Consider the following 21,568-nt stretch of genomic DNA (forward strand, 5'->3'; position numbering starts at 1 on the left):
TGTCCTACAGGAGGCTAATTTTTCTTCTGTGGCTGAACTAAGAGCAGGTGTTTGTCCTCTTTTGCATTTCCCGGTGAATTTGTGAGCTTTTTCTGATACCTCTTGAGAGGCAAGGGGTGAAACACTGGGGTTATCTGGGGGCTGGTGCAAAGCATCCCTGGGAGGGAAGCAAAATCGAGCTGGAGCGGGGATTTCGGGCGCTGTTTTCCGTCCCAGGTCGGTGCTGGGTGGGTAGGGGCAGCGGAGGGAGCCGGCAGCATTTTTGGCCCTGCCTTGAAGCAAGGAGGGAAGAAAGATCCCGAATCTGAATGCAACCACTCGGTTCTTGCTGAAGAGCCCTTCTGCTGCTTTGGTAGCCAAAATGTGCTTGCAGGGAAGTGAGAATCAAGGCTGGTGCGTGTGTGTTGCTTAGTAGGGGAGGAGTGGGAAGTGCCTGGAAGACCTGAGCTGGGTTGTTAATGAGGCAGCGTATGAGTAGATGTTGGAAAATTACAAGCAGCGCTTTGGAGCAAAAGCCGCAAATAAGCCGAGCCTCTTCCTCCGGAGCACCCGTGCCCCAGGGGCAGGCGGGGAGGGGTGCCCAAAGCCTGTCCCCCCAGGAGTAGGGGTGCTGCAGGGACCCCCAGCTCCTGTCCCCATCCTTAGGTCGTGGGAATGGTCCTGTCGGCATCTCCAGCTGCTTTTGCGGGACTAAGGGGGAGGCCTGGGGAGACGGGAATGTGGTGCTGCGAGCTGCCGGAGCATCGGGGACTATTGATCTCGGTGACGCTGAAGGGTGCTTTTTGCAATGGCCCCCTTGAAATTAACTGCTCATAAGGCAGGACAGAAAGTCGAAGAAAACAGGATTTGATGACTCGCGGGGTTAGGGCTTTACAAAGTGTTCTCGGCGCTTAATTGTTGATGGTGTCAAGTTCTGGGCTCCTATATACTGGCCCTGGCAAGGCACTTAAAATTAAGCACGTGCCTGTGTCCCGTGTTGGCAGCCCTTTCCCTGCCGAGCGGTAGCCGTGGCCAGCATGTGGGTTGGGTGAGGAGCCACTTGCTGGGTGCCGGGGCAGTGTGGCCGGCACCACAGTGGATCCGGAACCGCAGCGGTTCCAGCACATCGGCAGATCCGGCACCGCAGCGGGACGGGGCTCAGCTCCTGCTGCCGCCGCTCTCCTCGCATTGCCTGGCACACCCTTAATTATAGCTGCTATTTTCCTGCGCTTTCCATAGTCACCGAGGTGTACTCGGACTGCAAAAAGGGCCGTTCAGATGGAAACACGATGTCCAGACAAAGGCGTCTCTAATTATTTTCTGGCAGATAAAAGACGTCTTTCTGTCTCGCATCTGTTCACATGAAAACCCATGCGACGCCCGGGCTCCAGGCATCACCTTCCCTCGCCAGTTGGCAAACACAGTCCTGACGTTGTGCGGGCAAGCCAGGAATTGCTTGTGGAAGCAGCCAGAAGTGACCAGTTGTGTGTGGTCCTGATGGAGCTGCGTGGCGTGGCCGTGGGATTTATCAGCCCCACACTGGTGGGGAGGAAACCTCAGCCTTTAAGGTAGCATCAGACGTTCCCGTTACGTGAGAAGGAGTGTTTCCGTGAGCTGTTAGGGCCACTGGGTTGTTCTTTTTCTGGCCAGGCTTTCATGTTCGTGCTGGGACACGGTTGAGCACAGGATGCTGCCGGCTTCGGAAAGGCTGGATGTTTGGTTACAGGTCTCAGAGGGAGCAGAGGATCACAGAATTGTAGGGTTGGAAGGGACCTCTGGAGATCATCTCCTCCAAGCCCCTGCCGGAGCAGGGTCACCCAGAGCAGGTGGCACAGGAACGCATCCAGGCGGGTTTGGAGTGTCTCCAGAGACGGAGACTCCACCACCTCTCGGGGCAGCCTGTGCCAGGGCTCTGCCACCCTCAAAGTAGAGAAGTTCCTCCTCGTGTTGAGATGGAACTTCCTATGGTCAAGTTTGTGCCTGTTACCTCTTGTCCTGAATGATGATGCTCCCGATTGCGGGTACTCAACCACTGTGAAGATAGAGGTGATGAAGACTGACCCAAGAGGTTACCCAAACGCTGGACGCACCACTGTGTGTCTGAGCTTTATTGGATTCTCCAGTCCGTAGTTTAACTGGTTCACGTTTCCAGCAGATGTGCCTTAGGGGATGGGGTAGGCAGGGGTCCGGGACGTTAGTGGGTACAAATCGACTTTGCTTTAGTGGTGTCCATGAAGATTTGGCTAAAATTCTCCCTTCGTTTTGAGCTGCTGGAGCAGCTGGGACAGCAGGGGACAGTCCGTCTCTCCAAGGGTCTGTCCAAGCGCTTGCGAGCATGTGGGTGCTCAGCTTCTGCTGCTCACCAGAGGAGCCCAAGTATTTATTTCCCTTTCCTGGGAAGTTTGTTCATTATTTGCTAAATTTCTGACCAGAAAGAGCTGTATGCTCCGGCACCCTCCTGTGCTTCCCCAGGGTCTGACTCTGCCCGGCCGGGTGGGTGGCTCTCGCCGGAGGATGGTGGATCCCATCACCTCCCCTGTTCCTCCTCCTCTCCAAGATTTGCAGCCGTGTAGCTCTGCAATTAAAAGCCAGCTATGTCGAAAGGAGACTGTAAAAGCTGCTCCCATTAATGATGGCACCTTCCCGGCGCCTCCGAGGAGGCGGCTGGGAGTGTTGCTGGCACCAGCCACGTGAGGAGCGGGGATGAGCCGTGGCGAGGAGCGGTGGGGAGGGATTTCTCCCACCTTTGAGGGCTTCATTTTGTAGAAGAGGAAGGTGCATAAATTAGCAGGAATTACCGAACTGTTAAATTGCACTCCTTCGCGAAATATGTTTATTTTGTAGCCAAATGACGACTCGCTCGCTGGCTTCTTTGCCGTTGCAGAAACCTCTGCTTTGTCACATCAAGGTTTTCATAACTTTATTAATCTCTGGGTGATTTGTATAGGGTTGATCCTCCCAGTGGGGGCCCAGACCCCTCTGGGCTGGTGAGGATGGAGGTGTCAGCACACCCAGAGATGGTCCAACCTGGATCAAACCCAGGCTGTTGACTCCCGATTTCTGGAGGCTTTCAATCCCCTTATAAGATGCAAAGCATCCAGGAGTCTTCACTACTCATGGCTTGTCTTTGCAGCCAGAAAAAATTGCCTTCCTGGGGAAGGATCTGCTGGATCGTTCTTGTCTGGATCTGCTGGAGCTGCTGCTGCTCAGCTGAGCAGTGAAAGCTTGGTGTTAGCTCTGTCCTGGCAACGCGACGCAAAGGATTCCAGCAAGTGCTGCGTCCTGCCATGATGGGAAAACCGTCTTTTGTTGAAGCTCGGAAATAAATAAATTGATTGCTGAACCTCCCCAGCCCCGGCTGGGTACGACTGTGTCTCACGGGATTGACGATGGGCCAGAGAAACAGCCCCGATGCACTTTGCAGAAGTAAAACCGTTGCAGGTGGCTTAAATGGCACACTGTAATTGCTTGGAAAACCTCGCTTTTGAGGTCATCGTGTCCCTTCTAGCAGGTGGAAGAGCTGGGAGCAGAGGCCGGGCAGTGGGGCGTTCTTCTCCTGGGCTCCGATTTGCACTTTAAATTGCTCGTGATGGGCTTGTCGCAGACCCCCGGGAGCCACGCAGGTTTGGCTCCGGCACCTTTCATCCCCCAGATACCGGCCCTGTGCTCGCTGGGCTCTTGTCGACACGGAGAAACCGAGGGAGCAGAAAGGACAGAAGCCCTCCTCTGTTTCCCCTGCTGCCGTCCGCCTTGCTGATGACAGCAGATGCGGGCAGAGAAGATGCAATTAAATGTAATATAGGATATTGGCTCAGCTGGCCAGCAGATGCCCACGAGATCCATTTAGTGCTGGACTTTTCAGCCCCAGGAGTGATAACATGGAAGGAAACGTTGGGTTAATTTGAAAATAGGTCAATGGGATGTAAAGATAACCCCGCAGTCATCTGATTTCAGAGAGCCTGCACGGCGCTGGGGAAGGGAACGCGTCCCCTGGTTGATTAAAGTACCTATAAGGGGAAAATAGGAGGACAAGAAGCTGCTGTAGATTTGTTCTGGAGTAGGCACAGCTGGTGGAGGCAGCTGGCGGAGGGGCGAGCTCGGCGCTGGCATCCGCTTGGATTGAAGCCGCTTCGGCAGAGAGGGGCGAGGGCTGAGACGATGCACTGATCCTGGACGTCGGGATGGGGACAAGCCATCAGGTCCCCTGCCGGGGCTACGGAGGTGCCGAGCCCAGGCCCGAGCCGGTGGCCGTCTCTGGCTGCTCTGGGAGGGGAGGTTTCTCCAGGAGCTGGGATCGAGCGGTTTTCAAAAACAAATCTCTTGGCTGCGCTGGCTGGGAAGGCGGCATTTGCGCTCATCAATTTTATTTGCGTAATTTCAAGCGCCATTAATAGTACACGGCACGAGGAAAAATCAGGGAAATTTCACTCCAACCATGAGTGAAATTGGGTTTAGTAGAAAATTAGTTGACTTAACTGGCAAATGATGAAAGCTTGAATAAAGAATGTTTAAATAAGAAGGAATGGGGAAAAAAAAATATATATCCCCCCCACCTCAGAGATGCAGCCTGGATTTGCATGATTGGAATATTAAAACCAGTGGTTATAAAGTGTTTAGGAAGGATAAGGGGGATAAATGAGAGGGATGCTCTGCTTCAAAGACACCGGTCCTGCTTTTAGATCTATTCCTGCCTCGCACCTTGGTGCTGGGAGTATAAAGGGATGCGGCAAGTCCCAGACACCCAGAGAGGGGACACGTGGCAGATCACGGTGACGAGGGGGAGCCGGGGGAGCCAGACCTGCTCTGCCTAAATGGTGGGAAGTTTTTTTGGAGACTTCAGTGTGAGATACACTAATTGCTGCCTCCCGCAGCCCCTTGTCAAGCTTGGTTGGGGCTTTTTAAAATTACGGATGATTTTGTAACGCAGCGGCTTGTGCGATGTCGACCAGCTAGAGGATGGGGCGTGCTGCAAGAGAAGTGTTACGGTTTGGGGGTTTTTAGTTAAGGACAAGGTTTATAGATCAGCAGAGTTGCTCCGCTGCAGCGCCAGGTCGGTGTAAATCAGCATTGCCGTTTGGCTGATGACTGAGGAAAGAGCAAATGTGTTAGTTAGCATTGCGTCTCTGTAAAATCCTGGGGGGTTTTACCGGCTTAAAAATTCCTCTTCTGCTTCAGCCTCCCCGGGAGAGGCGCGTCTCCTTGTTGCCCTATTTATCATAGCGAGGTGGCCGTTGGAGGTGGGAGCCTGTCCATTCCTGCCATCTTCCCAATCAGCCATGTCGTGTAAAATTGTGCAGAAAAGCGATAAAACTGCCGCCTGTTTCCCCGCGGCTGACCCGGCCGGGCTGCCCTGAGCTGACGCTTACATTCCTTGTGACAAGAGCAACGAAGCAGCTACAAATGCAGCTCTTCGCCTTAAATTGAAATTCTGTGGGTTTCCTGGCTTCGGCGAGCAACGTGGTTCCACATTTACTCTCTCTCTGGAGTCACAGTCGTGGTCAGGAGCTTGGGATGACCCTTCGCTGCTCTGAGGTCGGGATGGGGCTGTAAGAAGGACCTTGGTGCCCAATGCTCAAGGTCTTGCAAGCCATATCAGAAGAAGAGGAAGATATGGCCAGGAACAGACCTTTATTGTAGCTATAATGGCCAACCAGTTCCACTGGCTACATATGACCCTTCTGATGATGTTGGTGAAGACTAGTGAGAGATTGGAGAGCAAACGCTTGGGATAACTGTATAACTTGGCTGTTCCCCAGGTGGGAGAGCCATCGATTTCCTCTGCAAACAGCCATGGGATGGATCAATGAAATGCTGTGGGTGGTCGTAGGTGTGGGCAAGGGGTGAGGGCATTATGGAAGCGCTCCTCGGAGGATGGACCCTGGGACTGCGGGTCCATTTGAGCTTCAGCTGAGTGACAGAGAGAATCCAGGTTGGGCTGGAAAGCGGATTCTCGGGTTCAGAAGGGGAAATGCAGAGAGGTGAGGAGAACCAGTAAGAGACATCACGGGGTGAGGGCTTCAAAGCCTGGGAATTTAAAACCTGAAAATGGAAAATACTTACAGGGATGGCTGGGATAAATTCCCATCTCCAAATAGGTGCTAGGAGTAAATGAAGAGCCCAGAAGAAAACAAAGACAGACATCTTGCCAGGCAGGAGCTAAGGGTGAGATTTCACACTGTCTGAGCTCAGACTTGCAAAATAAAACATAAATTCTCAGGAGGACTGAGAGCAAAACGGGGCGACCGCGTGATGGGAGTGGGACAGAGCCCAGGTGGACCAAATCCTCAATGCTTTGGTTTTCCATGTTGGTCTTTGGGTGGGAGTGTGGTTGTGGGGGTGAAGATAAGGAATTATTGTCTTTAGGAGGAAAAAAAATGCAAGAACATTGAAGCTGAGAGGGGGATCGTTTGTATTTCTGAGCAAGCTGGCAGTCAGAAATCACAAGTACATGTAACAAGGATTTTTGAGAAACCTGCTGAAGCTGGAAGGTGTCACAGGTTTTTTTTCTGAGAAGGAGGAAGCGTGGTCCAGACGAGCAGATGGGCTGTCAGGCTGACATCAGTGGTACAGTTAGTGGAACAGCTTTGGAGAGAGGGATTCATCGGTTCACAGAGGTAATTGAAAATGGAAGGAGACACGCCGCAGGTTTACCAGCCTTGTCTCATGCCAGATTAATCACATATCACCTTGGCAGGAAGGTAACCGATGATTTTGATGAAGAGATTGCAGTCGATCTAGTTTATCTGGATTTTCGTAATGAGTTTTATCCACTGGAGGAGGGAAAAGGGGCTGAGTACAGCTGTTGTAAGGAACTGGCTGAAAACCCACAGGTCCGGCTGCCCTGGCTTTATTGAAGTATTTCATAAATGGGACAAAAAGCCAGAATTATTAATGACATGTGCACAACATCCAAGGACAGGCAGTGCCACCAGCATTGAGGAGAATGTGAGCGTGTAGCGGGATGTAGTGGGTACCTGTGTGGGCTGGAGTATGAGAAACGGTGGTGTTTGCACCGGGAGGGATGTGGGACTGGGAACAGGGAGATTTCGGCTAAGCTTCGAGCTTTGCAGGCAGGGAGGAAGGGAAAGATGCGGCTTTACAAGTCTGTCACTTGATGTCATTGCAGTGAAAGCAAACGAAATCTGGTGTCTCCGACAAGAGAGATCCAGGGGAGCGTGTGTGTCGAATGGGATGCTGGTGAGCCCTGGCTGGGAATGCTGTGCAAAAGCCTCATCAGCCATGTGTGAAGAGCAGGAACTCAATGGGAGCAGGTTCAAAGATGGGGAGGGACCAGGACTCCTCAAAACCTCAGATTTTTGGCCCAAGAAATAAAGGCTGGGGAGAGGAGAATGACATTCCTCCCCCTCCATCGGCTGGGAGCTGGTTGATGGCCCCTGGTAAACACTGGGCAGGGAAATGAATGTGTTGCCAGGCTTTTGTGGTGCTGGGGGGGCTGATCGGTCCCTCCTGCTTCTCCCCAGTCACTTAGGGGTGCCACCAGGACGGGGAAACTGCCCCTTGACCAGTCCTTTGCCTTTCGACCTGATTTACACCGACTACCACGGCCTCCAACAGATGAAGCAGCACATGGGGCTCTCCTTTAAGAAATACAGGTAAGCAAAGCCACCCCCTTCCCTTAGTCTCCATTTCATTAATTAGCAAGCAAAGACTAATGCTAATGACCTCAAAGGATAGTCCCCATGTCCGAAGAGCTGGACCCTTTGATTGCACCTTTGATTTTTGCCTGGCTTTGCCGTGCTGTGTCCCCTGCTGCCGTGACATGAGGTGGTCTGCTTGCTCCGGAACCTCATGTATTTAAGATAAAACCTCATTAGAAGAGACTAAATTGGTAAAAAAACCTCTACATGTGCCTGTTGGGGGTGTGTGTGTACCTGCAGCCGGGGATGGCCACACCACAGAGGGAAGCCCGAGCCTTTTCTCTTTGCAAGAAGCAGAACCCTGTCCCTGGCTCCTTCGGCATCAAGACAAATGTCATCATCCCCTGGTACATCACCAGCCAGGAAAATATGCGATTTAATTTAGTGCCGATAGTCCTGCTATTTATTATGTTTTCTCCCATCTCTTCCACTATCCTACACAATTTTATTAGAGAGAAAAATGACAAGCGGTGTTATTGCTTTTATTATAAATGCATTTGCTCTCGCATTCAGCTTGTTTTGCTCTTCCCTTGCTTGATGCTCCCCTTCTCTCCTCGGTCGTGTGCTGGTAATGCCTGCCTCAGCATTCCCGGGATATTGGGAAAAGCATTAACAAGTCTTCAGGAGATACATCATTCTCACAACCGTCAGGGAGATGAAAGCCCTGCCAGGGGAAATTGCTCATTCCAGGAGGGAGCGGTGGGCTGGGAAGGGCTGCTTGGGATGTTCCCGCACCCTCTGCTCCGGGCGCAGACGAAGGACGAGCCGCCTGGGGACCCCAGCCGTGTCCCTGGCAGTGGGACTTTCTCAATCCGAGGTCCTCGGGTCCTGCCTCCTCTCCCAGGTGCCGCGTCCGGGTCATCGATACCTTTGGGACGGAGCCGGCGTACAACCACGAGGAGTACGCCACGCTGCGCGGCTACCGCACCAACTGGGGCTACTGGAACCTGCAGCCCACCCAGTTCATGACCATGTTCCGTAAGTGGGGGGACGGGGGCACAGCGGGGGCGGTCGTGGGGACTCATGGGCACCACAGAAGCGGGTCTCACCTCCTTTAGGAGGCGATGCATGGGCAATGCCGTCCTCCCTGGGTCTCTCCTGCCTCCCCTGCCTGCTCGCTGCCTGCAAGCAGCCCCTGAATCTGCTTGGCCATCTCTTGGGCTGGAGAAATGCTCCGGGGAGGGAGACCTGGCTCCTTCCTCCACGATGGAGCCAGAGCTGAACCGCTTCCATCTCCCAGGAGGGGAAACGTGGGGCGATTTTGGTTGCAAAGCCTGGTTTTATTTCAGCTGGGGTTCTAAAGGTGAGAGGCAGCTCAGTGATTCGGATTTGCCCGTGGCACGGAAAGGAGATGGGCTTGTCTGAAAGGAGCCCGGTGACCCGCTGGGTGCTGGGTAACTCAGATGTTGCTGTTCCCTGGCTGGATAGAGCCCACTTGGCAGCCTTAAAAATGCCTTACCTTTTAAAGAGCTGCTCGAGTGGGTTGCGAAGCCTGCATTTTAGGAGCTGCTTGGATGGGGATTCATGCCGTTTTCCCTCCAGGCTCCAGCAAGCCCCCGGCGCTGGGCTCAGCTCAGCCCCCGTGCTGCAATGGGGTCCCCAAAAACATCTGCCCACAGCCACACGTCTTCTCCCCTTGGTGTCCACAGCTCACACCCCCGACAACTCCTTCATGGGCTTCGTGTCGGAGGAGCTCAACAAGACGGAGAGGCAATTCATCAAGTCCAACAAAGTGAGCAGCATGGCGGTGGTGTACGGGAAGGAAGCCAGCATCTGGAAGGTGGGTGTCCCGGGGAGCACCCCGGCGGGCAGGGGCACTCGTAGGCAGAGCCGTGGGGTGGCAGCAGCCTCTGGCTCTTACCCCCAGCGTTTGAGGCACAGCTCTCGGTGTCTTTGTAGAGAAGCATCCTTGTCCCCTTCGTAGAAGGGAAGCTGAGGCTGCTGTGATGTGACATGGCCGGCGCCTCCGAGCAAACAGAGGCTGGTGAGACGCCGTCCCCTGCTCTCTGCTTTAGGCGATGCTTCCTCCCGACAGGCCGCTTAGAGTGAGGATTTCGTGTCAATGAGTTTACGTATTAATTGCAGTGGTTGCGGTTAGGTGGTTTCCTGTGTTGTGATGGGGATGGTTGGTCTCTGCAGTCGGGTACCCCGGGAGAAGGGGGTTGTGCCGCCCTCCTGCCTGTGCCTGTAACGCCCGGGGGGAGAGGGGTGGGCAGCGGCAGGGGGGCTCACTCCATCCTCAGTGGTGGCCGGTGCTGGTCCTTGCTGGGACCCAACGCTCAGCCACATTTGGTGCATCCTGGCTGAGGCCAGCAGACGGGTAAAACCCTTCGCTCTCTTCCCCCCGGCCCCAAACTGCTCTGCCAGTGAGCTAAAAAACCAATGGCATCCCCCTGCACCTCCCGTAGCGGCCAGGGGATGTATGTACTCCTCTCTCTTATCCAGAGCTAGCCAGCTGCTTTTCCTTCCAGGGCTTAAAAAAAACTAAAAGGAGCTAATTCTCACTGTATCTTGTTTTATTTCTATTTTTTTTTTCCCTTTGTGCACCACCTGGGGCTGTTCCAGTTGCAGGTACTGTACCGCACCAGCTGCTGCTGGCTTTTACCTCCGCGCATCTTCTCGTGAGAGAAAGGGTTTTGCCGGAGTCGACTTTGCCTCGTCGTGGGCTCGGTCTCGCCGAGCTGCGGGGATCGATGCGGGGTTCACGCAGTCAGATGCTGTATCCCCTCCCCGGCCCCTGATTGAGCGGCTTTGCCTTCGCAGGGATGCCTGTGGTGGGGCAGGATCCGGCCATGCCATCTCCTCCTGTTCACGGGTGTTGGTGGCTTTTCCATCACCCTGCAGGTCTGAGAGCAAACCCCCCCCAGCATCCGCATAACTTGGGGGCTCCCCAAAACCCCACCGAAACCCACTACATTTCATTTTAGGGGAACTATAACATTTCATCATCTTTCTCTACCATTTCCCTACCCTTTCTGATCCAGAAGTCTCATTCAGCTTAGTTATGTTAATTGGGGAAGGCACTAAAGAGAGTTAAAACCTCAGAACGGACATTTTCCTCCACCTTTAGCACTATGAATGTTTGCTCCTTTTAGCCAGAATTCACAAAATACATCAGTTTCCCCAAAACTGCATATTTGGTGTAATTTACTACTGGGTGAAGGGTCTGGGGCTGGTTCTTACTGGTGGCTGTTCCTCGAGGCCAGGCTGCCTGGGCATTGCTCCACATCTTGTGCCACCCCGTGTAATAAAATACAGGGGAAGAGGAGTTTTTCCTTATTTTAGGTGATTTTGAGATCTTGGGAGGAAAAGAGCGCCTCCATCTCCTGGAGCTGGGTGCTTATTTACAAGCCTTGGACCAAAAGCAGGATCCAAAGCATGATCTTTTTGACATTTAGAAACATTTCATTAAATCTACTTTCCCATTCTTTCTCATTTCCTACCCTTCTGAACTTCTGGCCTCCGGCTCGCCGCGGGAGCCAAAGTTTTAATAAGCCGGCAAAGGCTGTTTTCGTCAGGCTGCTGCCCCACTTCCAGGGGTCGAAGCGGCTCGTGGTGCTCGGATGGAGCGGTGAGGGAGGTCTCCCATGCCAACCCCCCACCGTGCAGGGGGCTTTGGGGATCGGTGGTCCCCGATGACGCTCGGTGACGCCCGGTGCTACCCAGGGACTTCAAGCTTGTGTTTCGCTCCCCAAGCCCTTTGCATCAGGGAATTGGTACCAAAACGGCCCTGATTTGGGTGTTAGTGGCACCATGGCCAGGATTTCACCTTGCAGCCTCATATCACCAAAATAACTTGGTTTTAGCCTTAAAGAAGTCCAGGGATACGTAGCTGAGGCCAGAAACACAGTGTTCAGAGAGGCTTTAAGGCAACATATGGCATTTTCTCAAATTTAAAGAATCATAGAGTGGTTTAGGTTGGAAGGGACCTTAAAGATCATCTAGTTCCAACCCCAGTTATTCCCCATTTATACCTCCTTATTCTCTCCTGGTCTCTGTTTTTTCCGGGCCTGTTGCAGCACTGGAGCAAGCTGAAAATGCAGCATCGAAAGGATAGTGCCTTTGTGATTTTTTCCAAGCAAAAAAATCTGCAGTAGTTGTTATAATGGAGGGCTGCTTTGGAAAGCAAAAGGAGGAAAGCCTCCAAAAGAAGAAAACTGCTGAGCCCCTTGGTTTTCCAGGTAGTGAAACAGGATTAAACCTCAGTGAGAAAATCCTAGGGACTTGTTAGTTGGAATAAGAGGCCGTTAGCAAGCTCTGGGCTTTGCAAAATTCCCTCTGAATCCCCTGAAACCTTTAATTCAGCAGCTCCAGAGTGGAAGCTGCCCACGGAGGCGGCAGGGAAGGCAGGGGCTCGAGGTGCCGATGTTCGGGGTACCAGATCCCGCAGCCATCCGGGCTCACTGGGAGCCTGGAGTGGTCCAGGACGTGTGTCCAAGGGGTGCAGAGGGGAGGGTGTGGGTTTTGCTCTGCTGTGGCTTGGGCTGAAGCATCACAAGTGCTCCGGGACAGCGGTTTGAGAGTTAAATCTCCCCCTATAACCGTGCCGGGGGTCAGCCCCATCTTCTGGTTTGGTTCACACCTCTGCCTGCCTCCCCAGGGCAAGGAGAAGTTCCTGGCCATCCTCAACAAGTACATGGAGATCCACGGCACGGTTTATTACGAGACGCAGCGGCCGCCCGAGGTCCCGGCGTTCGTGAAGAACCACGGGCTGCTGCCGCAGCACGAGTTCCAGCAGCTGCTGAGGAAGGCGAAGGTGGGCGAGAGCCAGCCGGGGCGTCCATGGGACCCCCCCCTTAACCAGCCAGCGGCAAGGACTCCGTTGCCTTGAGAAATAAAACCTAATTAAAGGAGGAGGCGGGGGGAGAGGCCGTTATCTGCGCTCCTCCCAGGCTTGCAGGCGCTATCAGCAGGGCTAATTAGCCGGGAGCTGAGCAGAGCACATCATTTCAAATCAAGATGTGTCTGATGAGTTTCTCCTTGCAGACCGTCCGCAGACAGAGCACAAAGTTTCCTGATTAATTCATTTATTGCTGAGTGGGGTGGGTTTTTTGTTTGGTTGTGTTTTTTTTTTTTCTCTCCACGGCTGTGATAAAAATAGACAGGATTCTCGGAGCGAGTGTGCCGGCGCATCCCGGTCGCCTTCAGCCGGTGTCTGGGGGAAATGCTGTTGGTTCTCCAGCCCAAATGGCTTTGGCAAACCAGTATTTTTCCATACGGGGCCAGTATGATGGTTGTAGACACCGTGGGGGAACTTGCAGCTCCTGAGCACCTCGTTGCTTTGCACAAGTGGGCTGTGAGCCATGGGGCGGGGATAGTTTTTAGCAGATTTAAGCTATGGGGCGCAGAACCGCATGGACCTGCCGTAGAGGCTTGGTGTGCAGGGCCAGAGCAGCAGAGAGGGATGCTGGCGGGTTATTTGGGAGACTTCCCTATGGGGTTGGCTGCGTTCGCTCACCAGCGCGTGGGTTTCTCCCTTGCAGCTCTTCATTGGCTTCGGGTTCCCCTACGAGGGTCCTGCCCCGCTGGAGGCCATCGCCAACGGCTGCGTTTTCCTGCAGGCGCGTTTCAACCCCCCGCACAGCTCCCTCAACCACGAGTTCTTCCGCGGGAAGCCGACGTCGAGAGAGGCGAGTCTGGCGGGAGGCGAGCGGGTGGGCAGGACGGAGCCACCCCCTTTACACCGGGCTTTCGGGCCAGCTTGGGGAGTAGCAGTTGCTAAACTGAGATATTGTTGTTTTGGCGAGATTTCCTCCAAAGGCAGAAGTGCGGGTACACGCAGATGGGGTCCCCTCTCCCATCCTCGCATCGTCTCCATCCGGAGCGTTTGGGTGCCAGGGGCCCTGCCGTGGGTTTGGGGTTGCAAAGGAGAAGACCGCCTTCTCCTTTGCACCACGCAGGAGGTTTCTGCAGACCACAAACCCCAGCTCCTTCCCCGTCAGCCCAGATCCCACACACAGCCCGTACCCTGCTCCCAAACTGGGGCGATGCTCCCCTCTCCGTCCTCTCGTACACCCAGAGGGGACGCCAGGACCTCCACGGTGGTGCAGGGGTACAAAATCCCTCCCAGGCTTGCCCGCCGCTGGGAATTCCATCTAAGTGAAGCAGGAACTCTTTAAAAGTTAAAGGGTTGAGAAAATTGCCTCTTTTATTATTCATAAAGTGGATAATGCAGTGCAATGCTCGCTCTCGCTGAGAAGGGCCGTGCTGGGGGGCTATGCCGGCTCAGCCCTGCCGCAGCCCAGCTCGTGGTGGGTCTGGGGGGTAGGGCTGTCCTGCACCCCCCTGCCTGTCCCCTAATTAGCTGTGGGTGTTAGCACCCGGCGCGGGTGGGTGCTGTGGTTGTGCTTCAGCCCGGAGCCGGGAGGGCAGCTGGGGGCGAGGGCTGTGAAATGCCCCAGGGTGTTTATATGCCGGAGGGGGGAAGGAGGTGATCAATCTGCCGTCAAAAAATGGGAAAGGACAGCAAGCCGGAGGATAAAACAGAGACCGTGCACTGCTCTCCTCCTCCGGCTGGCAGGCCCTTCTGCAACGCTTCACGGCGCCCCTGAAACACCTTCTCTGCTCAGCGTCCTCTCCCTTCCCCTTCCTTTCCCCCTTTTCCTTTTTTCCCCCTTTTCCTTTTTCCCCCCTTTCTTCTTTTCCCTCTTTTCCCTCTTTTTCCCTCCCTTTCTTTTCCCCCTCCCTTTCTTTCCCCCCCCCCCCCTTTCTTTTCCCCTTCCCTTTCTCCTTCCGTTTTTTCCCCTTCCCTTTTGTCCCCCTCCTTTTCCCTTCCCCAGACCTGTGCTCTGGCTGCCTTGCAGCAGCTCAGGGGCTGATACAAAAGCAGCGTATCCCCAAAAATTGCCTGGTGAGAGGCGGGTGGCTGCGGGGTACCAGCGTGTGGAGCTGCCTGCGGCATCGGGCCGATGCAGCTTCCTCCCAGCACCGCTTTCTTCTGCTGCCAGACTTCCCCGGCTTTCTGCGGGGATGGATTTTTCTCTCTGCCTTGTTTCCGGAGCTGGCAAACCTGGGAGAGACGGTGCCTTCCCCGAGCTTTGCCGTTTTGGTCTATTTTTGCCATTCCAGACCCACAAATGGCTCAGGTCTCGCTTAGATTGTACCCGTATTACGGAGATGGGGATATTCAGGGCTGTGGAGGTGATTTCAGTGTTAATGGGAATGGAGCATCCCAACCCAGCGGGAATTTTAGAGCATCAGCCTGATGTTGGGGGGCAGCTGGGTTTAGAGGAAACCTTCTTTTTCCAGCACATCTCTCTGTGCAATGGTTTAAAACCCAACGTGTCTGTGCCTGAGCCTGTTGCTCCTCTCGCCTGTCGCGGCTGTGAATGGTAGACAGCAGCCGTTCTGGCAGGGACGGGAAAAAACAGCTCAGGCTGCTGTGTTTTAGGTGTCCTCCCAACACCCGTATGCCGAAGACTTCATCGGGAAGCCGCACGTGTGGACTGTCGACTACAATAACTCCGAGGAGTTCGAAGCTGCTATCAAAACCATCATGAGGACCCAGGTAGGGCTCGGAGGCGGTGGCTGGGCGATCTCCCCGCGGCTGGGTTTGCAGGGACAGGTGTCAGCAGCGGCTGCTGGTGCCTGGCTCTCCCTTTCAAGCGTTAATTGCTTTTCCTTCCTTGCTTCCCCTCGGAAGTTATTTGCACGTGCAGAGCAGAAATCCTCCTCTCCTGCGGCTTCAGGGGGACTCGTGCTCTCGCCTTGCTTTGGTACCGAGCATCGGAGGTGTTCGTGCCCTTGAGGGATCCCCTGGGAATCCCGGAGCAAGGGGAAGCTGAGATAAGGGAGATGAGGTTTGGGAGCAGGAGGCTGAGGTTGGTGGAGACGCGCCGCGGTGCTGGGACCTGGCGCGGAGCAAAGATAAACCCAGAGAGCATCTCCCTGCGAGTACCCCGAGGGCTACCGGCCTCTGCGCCTGCCGGTCCCCCTTTTCACTGCTCATCGTTATCGTTTGGATGGAGCAAATCGATAGGAATAGCCCCAGGAGTTGCCTCTGCGAAGGATGAAGGGATGTAAGGAACGGGGGCGGGGGGGGGATGCGGGGGGCGCCCATGGGAAGGCAGCGCTCCCGCTGCGCCCGCCCTGGAAACGCTCCCTCATGAATATTTACCTCCTGCCCCGTGGCAGGAGCCTTTCAAGTTGTCCAAATTATTAAAGTCAATTTTCCTGGAGGGGAGAAAAGTGCTGATCTCCGTTTTGCTTGCCATTTGTTCGGCTCGGGATGAGCCGTCCCCTGCTCCCCCCCCCGACCCCCCGTGAGGATGGCGATGGGCTGTGAAAGCGGGGCTCTGCGTCAGGCTGCGGGGGTCTGGGATTCATTTTTTGGGGGGGGGAAAGCAGTGATGCTGGCCAGAGAGTTGTCATCTTTGCTTTTCCCTGCAGCAGAAGCTGCAGAGGTGGTTGGCTGTGACAGTCTGGGGACTTTATCCAGTCGATGTGGCCACGCCGTCCGCCCGGGTCTCGCGCCTTACGGTGGGGGATTGCCACAGCTCCTCACCTCGCGCTGATTTTTCTCTACGAGTTTGCAAAGACCGAACAAACCCGACTTGGGAAAACAGTTGTTGTTTTGCACATTCATTCCGGTATCTCGATTAAAATTAAATTAAAAATAATTACGCCCCTGCTGCTGTGCTGCCGGGCCAGCTGTCGGCGCTTGACCCTCCACCATCTGGGCTGGAGAGACGGCCCCAAGCGAAGGCAATGCCAGGGGCGGGAGCTGCCGGTGTTTCGGGAGAGAGAAGGAAATTTTCCAGAAAGGAGAAAGAAAACAGTGAAGCCTGGTGCTATTAAAATAATCAAAAAATGGTTGGAGAATTAAGGGGGGAGGCAGGAAGGAGCTCTGCTGGCTCCAGAGCAGCTGTGTTGCACTGCAACGTCCACTGGATGTGCACCGGGTCGATTAGGTGCTTAATGATAATTCTGGGTTAAAAGAAAGAAAAAAGAAGCGTAGAATCACAGAATGGTTTGGGTTGGAAGGGACCTTAAAGCCCACCCAGTGGCACCCCCTGCCCTGGGCAGGGACACCTCCCACCAGCCCAGGTTGCTCCAAGCCCCGTCCAGCCTGGCCTTGAACCCCTCCAGGGATGGGGCAGCCACAGCTTCTCTGGGCAGCCTGGGCCAGGGGCTCACCGCCCTGTTTTCCATCCCAGCGAGACACCACGTGCAGTCGGATAAACTCCGTCTCCCGTGGGACCACGGGGCAGCTGAAGCTGCCACCCATCTCTGCAGGACCGGGGACCCCCACCCCGAGGTCCCCTGCCGCGAAACATCCCAACCGCTGGAATTACCCTTGGCTGCCGGGAAGTTGAAGTCCTTAAATTTGCCTCGAATGGATAAAACCAGGCGCTGACGTCTGGCCTGCATTGAAAGCGGGCAGTCGCTCTGGAGAGAAGTTATCCCTTCCCACCAAGAAGCGCGCTGGGTTAATCCCACAACTCGCCTCTCTGGGTTTTGTTTTTTTTAAAGATAATACGTAAATCCTCCCGAAGCAGAGCAGGGAGTGTGTGTGAATAACTTACAGCAAATTCCGTTTTTTCCCCGCTTTTTTTCCCCCTTTTTGTCTTTTATATAGAAAGGGGTCTGCTTTATTAGAGATGCCGTCAAGGCAATTAAGCCTAAAAATTGACCTGCCTCACAGGTTTAAAAGCCTTATTATGGGCTTTGGCTTCAGGAATCCCTTGGTATCTTGTCTTTAAAATACTGTTTGTTACAGCAGGAATTGAAAACAAGGGCATTGGCAGGAGGAGCGGCAGAAGGCCGGGGGCCAGTTTAGTGTTGCTGGTGCCAGCCAGGTACTGGAGCTCGGAGAAACTATTTTATTGACTCTTTTTTTTTTTTTTTTTTTTTTTTTCTTCCCCTGAAGGCAAAATGGGGTGTTTTGTTATCAGAACATCTAACAAATTTGTCTGTGTTTCACAATAAGCACCGTCAATTTATCTTTTTCAGTCAAAATATTTCATGTCAACAGTACTGGAGTAAAACAATACGGTTTTGTTTCCCATCTGCCTGCCATTGTTTCGAAATACCCTGCCAGTTTAGTGAAAGGGAAGGCTTCTACCCAAAATGATGCATTTCTCCGGGTGTCCCAACCCAAACAGATTGCCGAACCTGAAGCACAGCATTTCTCCCCTCCTTGCTGGGTGGAAACGTTGGAAATTGAAAACGGACCTGAAATGGATTTGTTTTATTTATTTATTTATTTTGGTTTATGACTGAAAAAATCGCTTATCCCACAGCTTTAGTTTTGCATCTTCCGGGCAAAACTCTGTAAACCATTTCTGGGGACAGGGGACGATGTGGGAAGCCGTGAGGTGTCTCCTTTGCTCTGCCATCGGCTTTTCCCGGCAGAAGCCACGCCACGCTGGAAACCAGGGTGCCGGGGACCGGGGTGCTGGGAACCCCTCAAGGGCTTTGGGAGCTGCTTCCATGAACCCGGTGGTAATTCCCATAGGGTCAAGCTGACAACCAAGCTCACCCTGGTTTGGAGCGTCGCGGCTCTGGGGCATTTGCTGATGCTTCAGCAATATTTTTGCGTTATTTTATATCGCGGAGTCCCAGAGCTGCGGCTCGGGGCGGGATGTGCCGTCCCTGCAGCCCCGGCTCCTTTTTGGTGTGTTGGGAGCCGGCCGGGGCTGCTGGCGGGGCTGGCTGCCCCATTTCTGCAAATCACGCAGTTGGGATGCAGCCGGCATCCCTCGCCACTCTGCGTTTGCTTGAAAGAAACTTCTTCCTTCTGGATCTGAACCATGGCTTGGACATGGCTTGGGTTTGCAATACAGGGATTTTTTTTTTCCCCACAAGAAAAGCCCGTGTGCTCCCTTCCCTCATCCTTGCGGAGGTGGCACCCGCTCCAGGTCACCCCGCGACTGCTGGGGAAGGTTTTCTGTAAGTTGCGTCTCTGCCATTCACCCCCCGTCGGAGCAGTCCTGAGTTTCCCTGATGGCTCGCATCCCTGACCTATTTATAAGGAAAATGGAAGCGATGGAAGCTCCAAACCCCTCTAGCCCAGGGATCAGCACAGTCACACAGGGCCAAGAGACAAATTGTGTTCCCCAGGGAGAGGCGATGCCGGGAGGATTGTCCCGGTGATGGATTATGGCCGTTCGCCAGAGGTTAGAGCCTGGAGAAGGAGAGAGGTTTTCAGGCACCGTTTTCTTGGCTTTCAGCTTTTTCCATTGTCAAAAATAGTCCTCGCACAAGTAGTTTAATAGACCCAATATTCTGGTGTAGCGAAGGGAGAAGGCTTCATTATATTAAAGTCAAACATACAGGAATATAATGGAAAATTATACATTTCAGACTATGCTTGAAAGAGTGGCGTATTAAACATCACAGCGAAAATAGCTGGTTAAAGTGTTCCCAGCCTGCTGTTACGTGCTGGCAGAGAATTGCATTATTTTTCTACTTATTTGTCTGATGATGTTTGGATTCTATTTTTTTTTCCTCTTTCTTTTCCTTTTGAGCGAGGGAGACTCATTGCTCTCTTCAGCTCTGGGATTCCTGCCGGAGACTGTAAAACCAGGGCTCTCACGGCGGTACCAGTAACTCCCCGTTTGGCTGATGGAGGGCACTGGGGCTGGCTGATCACGTACCGGTTTGCCTTTGCCCTGGCAAAGGTTCCCCGGCGATGCATAGGGGAAAGGATGGCGAAGTCCATCTTCTCCGCTTCCCCACCCTGCTCCCTCCCGTGGCATCCCGGGAAGCGGGATGCTGTGGTCCGCACCTCGGAGCAGCCCCTTCTCCTCCCTCCCAGGGCTCTGGGGAAATCCTGAGCTCCCGGTGTGGGGAGCAGCATTAATGACGTGGCTGTCAAGAGGAGGCCAAGCCTGTCAGATTTTAATTAAACAATTATCTTCCTGAAATCAGCATTTTCTCTCAGTCCTGGGCGCACGAGCTGAATCCTAACGAGGATGGGAGAGGGGAGCAGAGGGCAGCAAGAGCCTTTGGGGGAACCCCAGGGGGAGAGAGGGGCAGATGGGGGTGTCGGGGCTGGCGGAGAGGGGGCTGCAGCCTCCTGATGCCCTTGGACCCCACCTGGGATTCTGCGGGCAGGGGCGATCGCCCCTGGAGCATCACCTCCGGGTACACGTGCAGGTGCAGGGAGGCTTTGCCTCCGTCCCCCTGTGGATGTGCTGCATCCCACTGGGTACCACGGTGGTGTTTTGGGGGGGAGGAGGCTGTTTTACAGAATTACGTCTGCACCATGCCTGGCGTAACAGGGTCCCGGGAAAAGCCCCTCAGCGTTGCGGCCGTGAAGGCAGTGGTAAGACGAGACCGAGCGTTGGTGATGCTGAGCGAGGGGAGGTTTGTCTCCCCCCAGCAGGCGCCAGGCAGCACCCAGTGCCCAGCCTGGCGCAGGCTTGGTGCGACCCAGACGGGCGGTTTTGCTTTGTGGAGGACTCTGCCCCCGTTAACCGAGAGCCCATCAGGAATTCAGAGGCAGGATCAGCGCCTGTCATCGTGTCGGCCCTGATTAGCGTGCACATCTGTAATTAGACGGAGCAGCTGTGATTTCCAGCCCTGCTGAGATCTCAGGTGGGATATTTATGGCAGGGAGATGCTTAGAGGGATCTTCTCGGCAGACTGAGCCTTTGAGCTCGGGTTTGACAGCTACTTCAAAAGGAGATAGCTATTTCGGAGGTGCAGAGCTCAGAAAATAGCAGAACCAGTGTTTTCCAGGTGAATTGTCTTTGGGGTGTTTTTGCTTATAATCCTTCTTATGCGTGAAGCTCTGCAGAGATGCACAGCGGGGAAAGGGGGGTCCCAGGGCCAGGCCCTTCCATGCACCAATGTCCTGTGGCTCTGTCCTAATGTCTCTGGAAAAACATGGGAGTGTGGAAAAATCTCTCTTCCCAGGGCAGAAAGCTCCTTAAAAAATAACTTCTCTCCAGAGGGAAGGGTTGCGTCAGTGAGGCAGCCCCTGTGGCGATGCTCTTCCCTTGGGGAACATCACTGCTGACCCCCCTGGGGCAGTGGCCACAGCACTTGCCCCACTGGAGGGCAACGAGCCCAGCTGCCTGCTCCTGCCTGCCCCTGCCTGCTCGCCCTGGAAGCTGTGCTGCTGCTGTGCCAGGGACACACTCGTTTGGGGGACGCTGCTGTGCAGAGGAGGGGGTTTCCCACGCCAGGACCCGAGGGTGACTCTCGGGACAGGGAGATGTGATGTTGGGAAGGGGGTGTCGGGATGCTGAGATCTTTGGGATGCTTTCCCGAAGACTGGCAGCGTTTCGTAACCCACGCTAAAAATACGCTGTGGTTTAAGCGCTGCCGGCTCTGTTATCAACGTGGGGGTGCAGTGCCAGCATCAACGTGGGCATCAACGTCTGCTCCATCCCTGCCCTATCCCTGCCCATGCCGGTGGCAGCGGGGAGCGACGAGCCTCGGAGGCTGGGAGAAACACCAGCTTCCAGCCCATCACAGCCATCCATGCTGGGCAGCAAACCCTTGGTGAAGTGGCAGTGGGGAAAAAAGAGATTATTTTTTTTCCTGTGTTGTGCACAGCCCATCCCAGCCCTGGGCTTTTCACCGTCCGGTTTGGTGGGTCGTGGGGCCGGGGCAGCGAAGCCTGGACCTTCCTCCCCGAGCAGGCAGAGCTGTGCCCAGGTCAGAGCACGCGGGAGCAGAGGAACAGAGGTGCCAGACCAGACGCCGGGCACCACCGGGGTGCTCTTGCTGTAAATTACCTTGGCATCTTCGCCAGTCCAAACTCCTCCACTGTGTTTTATAATTACTCCCCCCCGCAGCTGCCGAGTGTTCCTTGCGCTGAAACAGTTCATACTTCAGTTGGAAGTGACCTATAGCATGAAAACCGATTTTATTTTATAACTTAGCAAAAAATGAAGAAAAGCGAGACTAAAGTGGAACAGGGTGACTTCGTTTTCAGGAATACATGGGTTCAGCCCAAATTAATCCCTCATCCTCTTTTT

General features: G+C 54.2%; 1 protein-coding gene across 2 annotated transcripts in view; it reads left to right on the forward strand.

Annotated features, from left to right (window-relative positions):
• The window catches only part of MGAT5B (alpha-1,6-mannosylglycoprotein 6-beta-N-acetylglucosaminyltransferase B), a 72,329-nt gene that overhangs the window by 48,003 nt on the left and 2,758 nt on the right, over window positions 1-21,568 (forward strand). For both annotated transcript variants that reach the window (XM_063352278.1, XM_063352279.1), the window contains 6 exons: window positions 7,461-7,592; window positions 8,482-8,615; window positions 9,287-9,417; window positions 12,238-12,393; window positions 13,121-13,267; window positions 15,028-15,144. In XM_063352278.1, the coding sequence (XP_063208348.1) occupies window positions 7,461-7,592; window positions 8,482-8,615; window positions 9,287-9,417; window positions 12,238-12,393; window positions 13,121-13,267; window positions 15,028-15,144 (817 nt within the window). The remainder of the gene's footprint in view (window positions 1-7,460; window positions 7,593-8,481; window positions 8,616-9,286; window positions 9,418-12,237; window positions 12,394-13,120; window positions 13,268-15,027; window positions 15,145-21,568) is intronic.

Source organism: Chroicocephalus ridibundus, chromosome 14 (genome assembly GCF_963924245.1).
Source record: "Chroicocephalus ridibundus chromosome 14, bChrRid1.1, whole genome shotgun sequence".
Lineage (NCBI taxonomy): Eukaryota > Metazoa > Chordata > Aves > Charadriiformes > Laridae > Chroicocephalus > Chroicocephalus ridibundus.